This window comes from Cyrtonyx montezumae, unplaced genomic scaffold (assembly GCF_038088225.1).
Source record: "Cyrtonyx montezumae isolate F1298 unplaced genomic scaffold, pur_monq_1.0 scaffold_14, whole genome shotgun sequence".
NCBI lineage: Eukaryota > Metazoa > Chordata > Aves > Galliformes > Odontophoridae > Cyrtonyx > Cyrtonyx montezumae.
The window spans coordinates 9,899,931-9,915,338 of NW_027071870.1; the positions used below are offsets into that span (position 1 = coordinate 9,899,931).

Sequence of the window (15,408 nt, forward strand, 5' to 3'; positions counted from 1 at the left end):
TAGGGACCAGTTACTCTCCACAAGAAAATTCACATAACCACAGTGCTCTTCATAGTTCAAATTCACATTCTTCTAATCCCAGCAATAATCCAAGCAAAACTTCTGATGGAGTGAGTATTCATGACTGGTATTTATCTCTGTATCACTCAATTCGTACATAGAATATTTTCATTGTTATTTGAAATGGGAGACGTGTATATTTCCTCTTTTATTCAGTTCTCCAAGATCAGTTTTTATTTTATAAACACTGCACATCCAAACTGAAGTAGTTAAATGTTGTAAAACTGTTCTAATTGATAACCATTAGAGATTTATGTCTTGAATTTAAAATGTGAGATTATTTAATAAGATATATATATATGTATAAGTACTTTCTTGAATTTAATTGATGAAATCATAATTTCTTGCCTAGATTTACTTCAGGTGCCCCGTAGTGAATTTTTGTTACCTTATTATCTAAGTTTTAGTAGTTAGGGTAGTGGTTGTTCAAAGATTGTGTGGAAAGCAGAATAGGTTAACTTGCAAAGCATAGAAAAAGATTGAAAATATAATTGCAGTCATTTTTGAAGAAGTTTAAGCTGCAGGGAACTAATGTTTGCAATATTGATACTACTGTGTCCCAGTTAAGTATACTGTTAGTTTCTTCTTTTTTCAGGGTTAGCAAGAAACAGACAAAACTAACGTAGAATGCTGCAGGAATGTTATGGTCATGTTAGCACTTATCCACAACAAAACAGTCATTTAAATATGATCTAAATGAAAAGCAGTGATGTGGATGCGTATGAGGACGTGACATAGTTTTCAGTGTGTATATTAAAACTCTGGGGTAGTCTTTTGTCCAACACTGTGTATATTTTAAAGGCTTATGATTCTGCGGATGATTGGTCTGAACACATCAGCTCTTCAGGCAAGAAGTACTACTACAACTGCAGAACAGAAGTTTCACAATGGGAAAAACCAAAAGAGTGGCTGGAGAGGTATATATGTGTGTCTGTGTTCATCTTATAAAGAAATATATTCTTAACGTCGTTTGTAGAGTGGCTGAGTTTTATCTAGTACTGCTGTAAAAGATTGTGTCCAAGTCTGTGCTTCCCCCACCCACACATGACCTCTGGGACCTGTTTTATCTCTGAGTGATCCCAGAACAGAGGGAGGGGAAATGTGTGTTTTCTTTGCTGCGTCAGCGAGCTGAACCGGTTTGGTATGGGGACAGCTTGGACTGATGATGTTGTAAGGAAGCAATATGAAGTTGGCAAACTCCAATTATGTAGCAATGATCTATTAGAATTATTTATTTCATCTTATGTAACTTAACCCATTAAAAAAGTATTGTTAGGTGATGTAAATTCTTACTTAACTTGTGGTTTGTTTGTTTGTTTTCTTCAGAGAGCAGAGACAAAAAGAAGCAAGCAAAATGTCAGTTAACAGTTTTCCAAAAGATAGAGATTACAGAAGAGAGGTGATGCAGGCAACAGCTGCCAGTGGGTTTGCCAGTGGAAGTATGTGGTTTTGTGTTTTTACAGTAGTATATTCTTGTCTTGTTTGCATTACTCTTTTCCAAACTTAAAAAATTAAAAAAAATGAAAACATTTCCTAAGCTTTTCTCCTCTCTTCATATAAAGGAAGCTAAACTGATGATGCAGACAGCTCTCCCAAGTGTTGTTCCTTAAAATAACTTCTGTTTACTAGAACAAGGATGTCTTAATGCTTTTTGTGGTACTCCTCCTTCTTGCAGCTTTTACTGCCTAATTGAGTTCTCTCTGTAGGTATTGAGACAAGTTGCACAACTAATGGTACAGTTGGAGTGTTGCACTTACTGAGACTTGTCAGTGTTATATTCTGAGCATGAAAATTAAAAAAAAATTAATTTTTTAAAAGCTTGATTTCACATCTGAAAATAACAAATTAATTTAAAGGATAATGGTATCAAGGTTTTTTAGAAATGTGTATACCTTACTGAAAAGATATTTTTACCATGCCAGTACTGTTAGCAAAGCGTGTCCCACACCATTAATTTCTGCAATTTTTATATATGGCTTTAATCTATGCCAAATTTTTCTAGGAAATGTACAAACAATTCCTAGAGATGTGTGAAATTCCAGTGACTTTGTAGCGTAGATCTCAAGATGCAGAAACCAAACTATCCTTTTCCAAACTTTTTCTTCCCCTTGCATGGGACTTGGTAAAGCAGACACGTAAAGGAATGCTTTTCTGTATTTGCTAAAACATATTGCCATGCTAGAACAAATCGTATACTACAGAAAGATAGCATACTTGCATGTTTCAGTAACTGCTCGTTTTGTGACATGTGAAAATCAAGAATAAAAAAGTTCAGTATTTGCTTGATGTATTCCCTAGTATACTTGAATGTGTGTTAGCGTGTGACAGATGCAGACTAGTCACTCGTTTCATATGTGGTCTTCTGAATGCATTCAACTGAGTGCAAGTTCTTTATGGCAGTAGTGACTTAAGAAGAATTCTTTGAAGGGTAGAATTTGAAACTACTTAATTATACGTGGTGTTTGGGATTTGTAATGAACAAAAGAAAAGGGGCACAGATTATCTCTTCATGCTAAATATAAGTGGAAATAATAGATTTTGATTTAGATTTTTTAGGAGACTTCAGAAGTTAAGTTTGCCTGTAATGCTCATTGTAAAGCAGCCTTTCATCAAAACACAGAGCTTAACTGGAACTCTAAATCAAGCAAAGGTCAGAGAAAATGCATTTTGTCAGTGAGTAAGATTTAATTTTGCCTTTTTTGGATGCTGATCTGCTAGAGATTTTATTTTTTCAGTCAGAAAATGTTTGGTCAGCTCTAGTTACTGATGTGTAGGTGTATTGATCATTGTGACTGGAATCTTAGATAAATTTCTAATTTAATCTTTTGTTTTTCTTATTGCAACGTTACGTGGGGAATCCTGAAAAAAGTGGAAGACAAGCATTCCAGTGACACCAGTAGTATGCTCCCACAGAATATTTTGTCTCAAACAAGCAGGCACAATGACAGAGACTACAGACTGCCAAGAGCAGAGACTCACAGTAGTTCTACTCCAGTACAGCATCCCATCAAACCAGTGGTTCATCCAACTGCTACCCCAAGCACTGTTCCTCCTAGTCCATTTTCTCTACAATCTGATCACCAGCCAAAGAAATCATTTGATGCTAATGGAGCATCTACTTTATCAAAACTGCCTACATCTGCATCTTCCATCCCTTCGCAGAAAACAGAGAGAAAAGGTATGTCTAATGAAATTCCTTGTAGTGTTGAAAACCATGTATTGCATTTGCTTTGCTGGTTCAAATATGTTACTTCCAGATCTTAAATGTACTTCTCGTGTTGATAGTATATGCTTAGAATCCAGTTAGCATTTTGATGAATTAACTTCTTAAACCGTGTTTGCTATATCTTAAACAATTTTAATTTGATATTGTAGTATCTACTGTTTACTGGCTTATTTTGTAGATCGTCATTTCAGATAATCTTTTAGTAAAGTTTTAATTCTTTTTCTTCCCTTGTGTTGTTTTGGATGTTTGCCATCTTTTGAGTTCTTGACATAAATGTAGCTACACTGTTTGAAAGTCATTTTGGACCATTATATTTTAAGAACTACTTTTACAGGATGGAATAATGACAGTATCAAACTGAAAGTGTCATTCTGGCAGAAAGCTACAAAATTTTCTGTGTTTTTAACAGCTGCTCAAAGGTTGCTGGAAGTTTGTATTTCTGTGTGCCAGACACTTCTGGAATCATGGAATGAAGATCGATGTGTGTTGTAGATTTTTGAGGGTCACAAACATTAATTGGATTTAATTTATTATTAGGGAGGAGGAGCTAAAGAAGATTGTGAGGATGGAGAAGTGATACTCTGATAAATCTGAGCTCATTGAAATGGGTATCATTTTGTTAGGAAAAGGTGTTTTGAAGGTTTGTGGAGAGGATAAAAACTTTTTTTTTAAATAAAAATTCTGGTTTTAATTTAAAGTATTACTTAACTGTTATGACACTGGATTCATTTTGGAAAGATATTGAAATTTGTGAGTATGTCTAGTTAAGAAAGAGTAATGCAGTCCTGAAAAGCACATCGAGGCTCAGGTCTGACATTGGTCTTACACTCTGCATTTGTTTTCCTGCTTTCTGGTTTTCTTCATTAAAGAATTCCAGCTTTTAGTGCAGTTGAAGGCTTCCCTGGCTATCCAAAAAAATCACAGTGGTAAATTTGTAGCAACGTAAGAAAATTGTATGTGAAGAATTTCGCTGTTTTGCGTGAGACCTTGTGCAATTTTTCACATGGTCTGGAATGTGAGTATTGATGATAAATACAGAATAACAGAGGCAAACCCTACTGTAAAGCAGGAAGAAAGGTGTGTGGTTTTCTTGTGGTTCTTGTACTGAACACCAAGAAATTACCTACTAAGGCTCTGCTTTGAGAGCAGTTTGATACACTCTTTTAAACACTGACAGTGCAAGATGTCCATTTGAAATATTCTCTCCTTAAATTCACAGAATAATTAAGATTGGAAAAGAATGCTGATATCATCCAGTCCAACCATCTGCCCACCACTGCTGTGCCCTCTAACCATGTCCCTCAGTGCCACATCTTTGTGTTTCTTAAACATCTCTGGGGATGGTGACTCCACCACTTCCCCGGGCAGCATGTGCCTATGCCTCACCACTCTGAGAATAATTTCTTCCTAATCTTAAGCATAACCTCTCTCCTTCCGTTACTGTCTTTGAAATGTTCTTAAAGGAACCTCTTGTTACTCCATTCTTGCATGTTTCAATCCTGTTTGGTGTCTGGTTGGACTTCAAACTGGATATTCTTTTCCTTTTTACTGCATACCTTTATTAGTTGCTTCAAGTTAAACTGAGCAACTGAGTCTTGCTGAAACTGAAGGGATTTACCATTGTGACGGCTGCTAGAAAAGCGTCAGGTAGTTCTGGGATGTCTTAAATTTGACATTCATTGGAGAACTTAGTGAGTACAGTTGGGTACATACAGTAGAGATGACTGTCTGTGGGGCAGTCTTGACACTATGAATCTTTCCTCAGGATTCACTTTACCTTGGATGCTTCTGTATCAATGATGATGTAATCTATATTCCTATTTAGGAACTTCTTAAGCTTATAGGAGTGAAATGGATCGATTCCATAGTTGTGGTACATAGTTGATGTAAATGCTTCTTGACACTTTAGTGTGAGCAAATATAGTGCTTTGGGAACTTCAGACAGTGTGAGTCACTGTTTTAAAGCAAGTAAGCAGTTGAATTAGAGTAGAAGAAAGTTAGGCTTCAAAAACTTCTTTTGTGAATTTTGATGTTTTGCTTGAATTTCCTCCTTCAGAAACAGAAAAACTCAACTTTGTATTGTGATAAAAGACTGCTCAAAGGGTACACTCAGTAATCTTGTCTTTTTCTTGGTTTGTATTTATTAAGACTTGTATTTGATGTTTGAACATGAAATTTGACCAGTGTAATATCTTTAGAACCTTGAGTATTCAAATGGGGGGAGTAAACTGTTGTACACTGCAATGGTTTTGTGCAGCTTTCTTTTGTTACTCATTGTCCCAGATGTGGCTGTGAACCTGTAGTGTTCTAGGCATGTTGTTTTGTTGGTGACTGTTGTGCAAAATGAAGAAAATCTTATCCTGTAACAGTTTAAACAAGTTCCTGAAAGTGTCTTTGTAGAACAGGATAATGGTTTCAGAGGTTTGTTTTTAAAGTAGTAAAAGAAACAACCTTTGATGGTTTTTTCTTCTTTTTTTTTTCATTTATTTTTATTCTCCCTGTTCCCTAGCTGTGCCATCCCTCTCTAAGAAGAGGTAAAGCTGTCTTTTAGCATTGTTTACTAAAGGGGTTTGGTCCAAATGACTTGAATAATACATGCAGTATCTTGCCTAAATTAATTATTGCTTTTTGTTGATGTGTTGCCAGTGGCTATATGCCAACATATATGTACCACTGTTTCAATAGTTTTGTTAATAGTGTGTATTTTTTTAAATGCAGTAATAGTTATGAAAAATAAAACAAAATCGCCAAAAACCAACAACATTTCTTTCAGCTCAGTCTCTTTTGCTGCAGGGGTATGTTGTAGTCCCACAAGGAGATTGAATAAATCCCTGGCTGAACTCTAGCTCAGCTGTTAGCAGTAGCCCTCTGCCCTCATGGCTGGCAGTAGTGGAGAGTTCCTGGGGAACTATTTGACCTCTACCCTTTGATTTGAATGTTCCAGTCAGAATCTGCTGCTTCTGTTTGTGCTCACTGTGAGTGCTTTATGCAGGTAAAGTGTGGGGTTGCTTTTCCTACTTTTTGGCTGCTTTATCTGTAGGGCACATCACATGTTTTCCTGTTTCTAATTCAGTTAGTGAATGAAATGTTGTACTGTCCATATCTTAACAGCGTGTCTGACCATAGGATACTTCTCATACCTTTCCTCCAAATCCCATTAGGCAGCACTTCTGTTTCTAGTGCAGCAGTACTGTGAAAACCCTCCAACAAAGTTCAGGATGGCCAGTGCAGTTGTGTGGGTTGCACTAATGATGCTCCCAGACTGAAGTGGTTGGTCACTGGTAGCTGAGCTTCTTCCTTCTGCTTTCCTCACCCATTGTTTTTCTACTTGTAACACTTCCTAGACTTCAGCAGTCAGTATTAATGTGGCTCCTGATACCACTGCATCTTCTTTGGCTGAGTTTTGCAGTTTGAGTTTATTGCTCAATTTGTACAGTGGTTGCAAGAAATTACATTAGTGAGACTATTTGAGGTTTCTTTCACTGTTTCACACCTGTTTGCTGAGCATTGCTGTTTCGTTCATTTTGGCAGTAGGGCTGAAAATACAAAAACTACTGTGAGACTGGAGTCATCCAATGTGAGTAGAGTACAGGTTGGGTTGTTTTTTTTTTGTATTTCAGAGGTTCTGAGTGCAAATGAGAGCCCAATTAGTGTTGTTGCTGTAGTTGCATTTGTTGAAATGTATTTTCAAAATGCATCTTTTTTTAGATATCTACATATCTTACTATAATGTCCTTCATAGGTGAAATTGAATTAAAAAGCAAAATGTGACTGTCAGTGCTCAGAGAACTTGGTGGAGAGCACTCATTGGACTACTAAAGTACTTCAGGTGAATGTGTATGATTCTTAGTCATCAGCAATAAATCAAGTAGTTTAGTGAGCTGTTTTGTAAGTTGTTTAATTAATAGAGCAGCAACAAGCTTTATGGGCCAATAAGGCATTGGTTTTTGAACATTTTGTAATGCAGTTTCCCCCCTGTGGTGGGCACACTGAGAGCATGTGTGATTGTTGCTGAGCAAAGATCTAACTCCAGCTTGCGGTGTGCTGAGTGAGGAAGGGCTGAATTTAGAGGACTTTGAGTGCATTTTGTTCTGCTGTTCAAAAAAAACTTAGTAGGAAAAGCTAATTGGAATACTCAAGGGGTCACGTTAATAATTTGGAAATTATGCAGTCAGCCCTAAGTGGGTAATTTCCATGTCATTTAAATGAAATAAATCTGTTCCTGTATATGACAGAATAAGAAGCAGCTACCTACAATGAGAATACCAGTCTGTTGTTGTCAGGCAGTGGGCTGTGAGGGAAGTTAGAAGAGAAAATTGATTTTTTTGTGCACTCCCTTTTTCCCCTGGGGACACTGAGCCTGGACAACTCAGCAGCAGCAGAGAAGGGAAGGAGGAGCATTGCAGGACAGATGGGCATGTGGCTGTGGAGCTGGGTAGGCCTCTGGCAAGGCAGGTTGCCTGCATGGCCTGGGTCTTCGTCTCCCTGTGAGAGCCCTGCTCTGGAAAAACTGCTTTTCATCTGAAACGTCCTAGGCTGCAAACCACATGTCAGAGTGAGACTCAGTGGGTCCTAGTTCACTGAGGAGCAGCGCAGTGTTGTCATGAAGGAACTGTGATTAGTGACAGCAAGATTCAGCAGCAGTTTAATTTACTGCCTCAAACTTTGAGAATAGAAGTGTTTGCCTTCTTGTCTCCTTTTAGGCTAAAAGATGTGATCACAGGTCACAGTCCAGCAGAGTAATTATAAACAGAAAGCCTTTTCTTAATGATGGTTGTTTTCAAAAATGCTCCATTCTACTGTAAAATCATTTACTAAGCTCTTCATGCAACTGTAAGTTAAGCTCCAAGCTTAATTGGTTTTTCTTTGCCATCCAGTTTGTTTTCATGTTCTTTTTTTTGAACAGCTTCAGCTCTTGGCCTTGTGGTTCAGAATCTTGTTTTGGTGTCAAAGTGTATGTAGGCTTTATCTGATTGTTGTTTGTTGGTTTCTTTTGTTTGTTCGTTTTGTTTTTCAGAAAGCACACTATATATTTCATACTGTTATAACACAGTGAATTGATGGATTTTTCTTTTAGAAGTTCTCTTAAGACCTCTTGAAGTCAAAAGGCTTTTCCCTCCTTGGTGGTGCTTTTTGCTTTGTTTTGGAGCAGTGATCTTAAAGGAAGGGCTGAAGTAGTGAAACATTAAAAAAAAAAAAAAAAGCTTAAGTTCAGAGTTAATCTGTACTTGATGTATTAATAGTTAAAAACAGATTTATGAATGACTGCCACTCTAGGTTGTAACTAGAATCCTTATTTTGCAGCAGTACTGTACATAGCTTGTTTATGAGCAAGGTGCTGTATTGACTCGGATGCAGAGAAGTGTATCAGAGCTGTAAGACTGACTGGCATTTGTAAAGAAATCTAAATGTTCTCAGTATAGGGTTCACTTTCAGATGCATTTTGTGATGGTGAAGATCTGAAGTTGAGAGTTACGGGGCTGTGTAATTCCAAATATAATGTAATTCCAAATTAAGGTAATGAAAACTGTGGTTTTATGGAGATGGCCTGTATTCCAGATTTTTTAGCCTGTAGGATTTGGTCATGAAAGATTTTCCCATAGTAGAGGAGAAAATGGCTTTTCAGGATACTTGAAAACAACAAATACTTCCGCAAATGTACCTTTCTCTCCCAATTTGGCAGAAATACTTCATACCTGTTATGATACCATGCATGTGTAGATAGTTATGAACACAGAGATACACTGTTCTGTTACATCTAGACTGCTGTTTTTGTAGTGTTAACAATCTCAAAAGCTGAGTGGATTAGTGTTGGCCTTGATTTCTTTTTCCCCACATCATTCCACATCATTTTCTCAAGGTGAGAAAACGTGGTTCATGTGATTGTACAAAAAATCTGTCTTCATGGATGTATTTTAACACATATGTAAAACTTCTACAATAATGCAGTTGTGCAACAGTGTTTCCATATTGTCCAAAAGGACTCTGATTGTGCTGTTTTAGTTAGTATTCTTGTAGTAGAGAAGCTCTCCCAAACTGAAGTACTTCTGAAGGCCCCCCAGCATTCAGTGGTTTTGTATGGCAGATTCTGAATCCTTTTGGACTAGAAATGAGTGAATACCCCAGACTCATGAAAGGTTTGCCTCTACTGCATTGCTCGTTCAGCTTTGCCTTTGATTCAGTTCTGTTTTGTGTACAAAACTGCAGCATGGGTGAAACATACTTGGAGCTGCTTGCTATGGTGCTGTGGTTTAAAGCTCCGGAACTGCTTACATGAATTAATACTATATTAGTGAGGTTTTTCCTTGCTTAAAGCAGTTAATTTCTTCTTTTAACCACTGGTTGTACAGAAACATGATTAGTCTGATCCAGTGCCAAGAAAAGAGGTCAACCAAACTGTGAAGAAATCTTTATTACATTAAATATGTCTTGCTGTTAGTCCTGGCAGTTGGTTGGGTGTTTGGTTGGGTTTTGATTGGATTATTTTCTGGTGGTGTTTTGTTCTGTTTGCTTTTAAATTAGGATCATCACAGCCACCCTCAGCTCCCTCCCTCTCTCCCTCCCCCAAAGGTTCTCTGAATCGTCTCATAAGCACTAACATGCCCCATTCTGCTCAGTTCCCTTGCTTTTGTCTGCCAGTGTGTGCATATGACAGATACAGGTTCTGTTCAAACTTTATTTTAGTGATAAAATTCTTGTTTACTTGATGTATTCATGTAATTTTGCTGAACTAACTTGGAATGCCAAGGCATTGTAAGATTTTGTATGTAATACTTCTATAACAGACTGATGACTTACTGTGTTCGTGGGGAGGGCTGGTACGTAGTCAGTTGTCCTGATCACGTTGCTGAAAAATCTATGGAATGTTTATAACCACTTCTTTTATTCTCTTCGGTCTTTGGTAATGCTTTTTTGTCCCTTCGTGATATTTCAAGTTTGAAGTTCTTCTTATGAAAGCTCCTGGTCAAATAACCAGGTCCCTTCACAAATAAAATGAAATCATCCTTTTGTCCCAAGGTGTTGGTAGCTGGAGGAGGCTATGTCTTTTTTAGAAGCTTGCCTGAGAGATCAGACTGTCTGCCCCCTGACATTCACATCCTTAGAAGCAGTCAAATTTGAGTTCTTCAGCATTTCTTCTAGTTTAGATTTCTCAGCTAATTAGCAACAAAAGTTATTTCCAGAGTGTTGGAGACCTGCTGTGAACTTTCTAGAGAAGCTGTGTAGAAGACCTTTCTTTTTTTTTTTTTTCCCTTTTAACTGAGAGGTATAATCTCATTGGATTTACGTGTTGATTTTCCTGCCTCTAATATCTCTCCAAGGGAAAAACAAAACAAAAAAACTACAACACTTAGAGTGCAAGTTTCTCTAATAATTTTAGCTTTCGCTTGGATTTTTTTTTTTTACCTGGGGTGTGGAGTATCAATGTTGATGTTCTCTGCCCAGTTTGAGGTGGGTTTAAATCCAGGTTTTCAATATTATGGGAAAGCATTGTGGATGAGATCTTGGATCTGTGGCATCTTTCCACTCTTCATCCAACTTGTTTGGTACTGTAGGGACACCGATTCTGACAGCCTGAGGGTAGAGGTCTCAGGTGGCACTGAATAGGAGCAAGAGAAAGGGAAGCTGAAATTGAAATCCAGTGATCCAGGCTTCTAAAAAAAAAAGGAGGTATTTGAAGCGACTCTATACTCGTAGTAAGTGCAAATGCCTTCAGAGCAGGAGTTACTTACAGAACTAGAATGCAAGAGAGACATTCGTACTAACTGAAAGACAAATTTAAAACTTGTTATTAAAGAGCTCACGTTATATGATGGCGTTTTTCTTCTAATTAAGTCCAATGTAACTTTATAATTTGTACAATATAATTAATAAGCACTGTATGCATATAAAAGCAGTAAGTGTTATTTGCTAAAAAGAGAACAAGAAAGTAAATAAGATAGATCATGATGTTTGAGGAGAAGCTGACAAGTTTGAAATTATGAGCAGGTACATGTTCAGATATTTTTCCCCTCTTCAGTGGGGACGCTAACAGCTCTTGTTTTAAATTTCTAGTACAGTTTATCATCCTAACTGTAATCCCAAGCAGTGTAGCTGGATTGTGTATGACAGACTGCGTCTTTCTTTTGTAGTTTCTTGTAATTTGGTTTCTATGTAAATGATGTCTTATTCCCTCCCTCAATTTTGACATATTAACCTACCCTTAAATTTGATATATTATCCTATCTGTCAGTTCATGGACTTTTTAAAGCTTTTTGTCATTATATATCTTCCAAAAATAGATTGGAATGATGGGTAAAGACGTATCACAAGAGAATATATTCTGTTAAAGAGGAAAATTAATGAGAAATTTTTGCCTCAAGTTTGTCATAATAATTTGAAGTGCATTGTGGGTGGGGGGATGTGCTTGTCATGTTGACAGCTTTCCATCCAATTCTTTGAAGTAAAAGGGTTATCTTTAAGGCTCAGTGTCCATCTAAAATGTGTTTTTGAATGTGTTCCTAAAAATATTAAGTTCAGTAACTCAAATGACACTATTTATCAAATATCTTCAGTTTTTGTTACATTAATAGTTATATGTACCTTTTTTTCTTACAATGATGCTTAAGAATTCAGTCTTCTGAATTTAATACTGAGTATTTTACTGGTGAGGAGTTATGAGGCTGTATTGAGGAAAATGAAAATTACCCTTTGCCTTCTATTTAGAGTCTACATCTGTGGACAAGACTGTATCCCATTCTTGCACAACTCCATCTACATCTTCTGCTTCTGGTCTGAATCCAGCTTCAGCACCTGCTTCATCAGCTCCTACAGTTCCTGTCTCACCTGTCCCACAGTCACCAATTCCTCCATTACTTCAGGACCCAAATCTCCTTCGACAGTTGCTGCCTGCTCTGCAAGCCACGTTGCAGCTTAATAATTCTAGCGTAGATATATCCAAAATCAATGAAGGTAAGGATTCCTTAAAGTTGATACAATCCGTTATTTTATGCACATTTGTACATTATAGGGTGCTAAATTTTAGTAAATTGTACTATTGCCTTAAATGAAAAGTGAATAAAACCTTACATAAAGTGAGAGTTGTTAGTTACTTTGTTTTTCTGTAAAGCCTTTAAATTAGCCAAATATGTTTAAGGTTAATGTGCTTGTGAATTCTGATGTACCTGAGCAGTTTTCATTGACACCAGAGTCTTTTCACTATATAAGCCTTCTCTTGCCCAAAATTTAGTTAGTTTTTCACTCGTTTATTTCACACAGCAGATTGAGCTGCTTTCCTAATAATGTTTGCAAATACCAAAACTTCTAGAGGGTTTGAAGTCCTGTTGCTTATCAACTTTATTTAACAGAATATGTTGGCCTTTCCGAGTTAGATGGTGTGTCAGTAATTTTGCTAACAAGCTAAATTTAGTGCATCTAATCCAATTTCACTGCATAGGCTTTGTTTGTCAGAAGAAATTTTACAGCTAGGTGCAGTGCTTTTCATTGCAAGTACAGGTGGCATTGATGCATTCTGATCATCGTTTCATCTACTGGGATTTCTGCATGTGGCAGCTTATTGAAACAGGAAGTGTTGTGCAGAGGGTTTTGTGTTTCAATTTGTTCTGCACTGATCATCAGTTTAAACAGGAGATAAAACATTTCCATGTGGTGCCCAGAGATCTTTAACCTCTCAGAAGTGAACGCCATGAAAATGATCAAATTTTACTTGAAACTTAGGAATTTTTACATAACAATTATTTCTGTGGAAATAAATCTCAATTGGCTTTCTTCTAATCATCAAACATTATGGTTTCATTGGTAGTCTGGAAGGTTGCCTTTTTTATTTTTCTTGTGCTGTGAGGAGCTCTTAAAACTGTTTATTTGTCCAGTGTTGGACAGGAGAAGTAGGAGAACCATGGTTGGTTGGGTTGAAGCATGACAGGCCCTGTAAGGTATTCTGCTGTATTCTGTCAGAAAGTCACTATCTTAAGTTCCAACTCTTTTTCTTTGGGCATAGTTGAGCAGTAGCTGTATTTAGTGATGCCATGATAGCAGGAGGGCCTGGCTGATGTGCAGATGGACAGTATGATGTCACCTTGTGCAGTGGGGCTGCCCTCATTGTGAACATAATGTAGAGGAAAATGAGAGTATTTGCATTTTTAACTTGAAGAACTTTTGCTTTTCCTCAGGTAGGAGATTTCTTTTCCCCATAATTGCTATTCTAAGGTATTACTACTTCTTGAATTGGGAATAGTGTTTCCCCCACCCTCCTCAGACCTCTTTTAGAGAGTTGAAGTGGTGCTGGTTTCTTTCTTCTTTACTATTACTATTATTTTTTTTAATTATAGGCCTTAAAAATGTTTATTCTGCTTTACTGTAATAATAAATGGAATAAATATTTTATTTATAACAGTTATAACTGATCCATAAATTAAGCTGAAAAGTTGAACTTGGTTTGTAAAAGTTTTTTCTTTTTTTTTCTTTTTTTTTCTTTTTTTAATGTATGTCTTAAACTACTAAATAAAGGGCTTGGTTAAATGTGCCAAGCATTCACGAGATGAATGTATGTCATTGTTCTTGTGGCTCTCTGATCTGTCATGGATGTGGTGGGGGGGGGAAAAAAAAAACTGTTTCAGACTAACTGAAAACATTGAACAGTTTAAACTTATGTTCTAGAATTGTCAGTAAAACATAATGTTTGCTTTCAGTTCTAACAGCAGCTGTGACACAAGCCTCTCTGCAGTCTATACTCCATAAAATTCTTACTGCTGGACCATCTGCTTTCAATATCACTTCCCTAATTTCTCAAGCAGCACAACTGTCTACACAAGGTATTTAAAGTTATCTTTTTTACTCATGTAAAGTGGTGAGGTTGTATTTTATAAAGGCTGATACAACTGAAACTTGTAGAAGTCGTTTCATGTCATATCTTTGGCTGTGTGACGTGGAGTATGTTGAATGACTTCTTTTTCCAAAGGTATGATAAGAAACCTTTACTTGGGGAACCACAAGCTGGCAAGTAACTAAATATCCATACTGCTGTCTTGCCTTTGGGGCTTTCCTTGAATGTTAACTAAGTTAATGTGAGTAATGTGAAACTTGAAAATTTATTCTGAACCTTTGTGAGACTTAATGTTTTATATTTAATGTAACTCTTCTGTGGTTGAACACCTTTCTTTATCACTGTGCAATTGCAACTATTGAGGCAGGCCTTGAATTCTTGAAAGTGAGTTAATTTTATCTCATGTTATCTATAGACTTCTGTAAATAATTTTCAGTTTCCAGGCAGAATATTACTTCAGATATCCTTAGTACATTATGGTTTGTAACTTAATAAAGCTAGATACTGAAATTAAAACAGTAAATGCGGGCTTTGTATTGAGTAGATAAGCAGTATTACACAAGCAGTAACTTTTAACAAGTAAAACATGAGGTTTTGGTTGTTTTGTTCATTTATGTTGGTAATTAGATGCTTAGAATGAATGAATAGATTTCTAATTATAGTGTTCGTGCATTGAGCACTCTGAAATCACAAGTGAAACTAATTTAATCTCTTCAAGTGTAAAAAAGCACTGTACAAAAGCCTTTTCCTTGCTTTCCCCTTCTGCCAGGTTTCAGAATGAAGGGTTTGGGAAAAATACAGATCTTTAGTTGAAGCTGTTGAACATTTGATTGCTCCACTTGTTCATCCTTCCTCTGTTTCAAATTGAATCTGTTTATGTAATATCTAATACTCAATACTGTGAAGTACTTAAAGAAAATCTATTTCACACTGGGATATCATTTTACAAAAAACAATGTTCTTCTTGACAGCTCAGCCATCTAATCAGTCTCCAATGTCTTTAACATCTGATGCCTCATCACCAAGATCATATGTATCTCCCAGAATAAGCACACCTCAGACTAACACCGTTCCACTTAAGCCTTTGATGACTACACCACCGGTATCATCACAGCAGAAGGTAAGCTCCTTTTGATTTATGGCATATTGCAGTAAGAAACCATTTGAGGTAATAGTAAATATTAATGCTGTATATTCCATTCAAGGTAACAGTAAGTATTAATGCTGTATATTCCGAGTACTAGCTGTTACATGTAGGATGATAATACGCATGCTATCGTTCTCAAGAGAAATGGAAACAACT

At 36.7% G+C, this 15,408-nt stretch overlaps 1 protein-coding gene across 2 annotated transcripts in view; it reads left to right on the top strand.

Annotated features, from left to right (window-relative positions):
* Window positions 1-15,408, top strand: part of WAC (WW domain containing adaptor with coiled-coil) — a 53,442-nt gene that overhangs the window by 22,938 nt on the left and 15,096 nt on the right. For both annotated transcript variants that reach the window (XM_065731423.1, XM_065731424.1), the window contains exons 4-10: window positions 4-110; window positions 862-977; window positions 1,387-1,499; window positions 2,930-3,238; window positions 11,990-12,235; window positions 13,972-14,094; window positions 15,077-15,225. In XM_065731423.1, coding sequence (XP_065587495.1) covers window positions 4-110; window positions 862-977; window positions 1,387-1,499; window positions 2,930-3,238; window positions 11,990-12,235; window positions 13,972-14,094; window positions 15,077-15,225 — 1,163 coding nt within the window. The remainder of the gene's footprint in view (window positions 1-3; window positions 111-861; window positions 978-1,386; window positions 1,500-2,929; window positions 3,239-11,989; window positions 12,236-13,971; window positions 14,095-15,076; window positions 15,226-15,408) is intronic.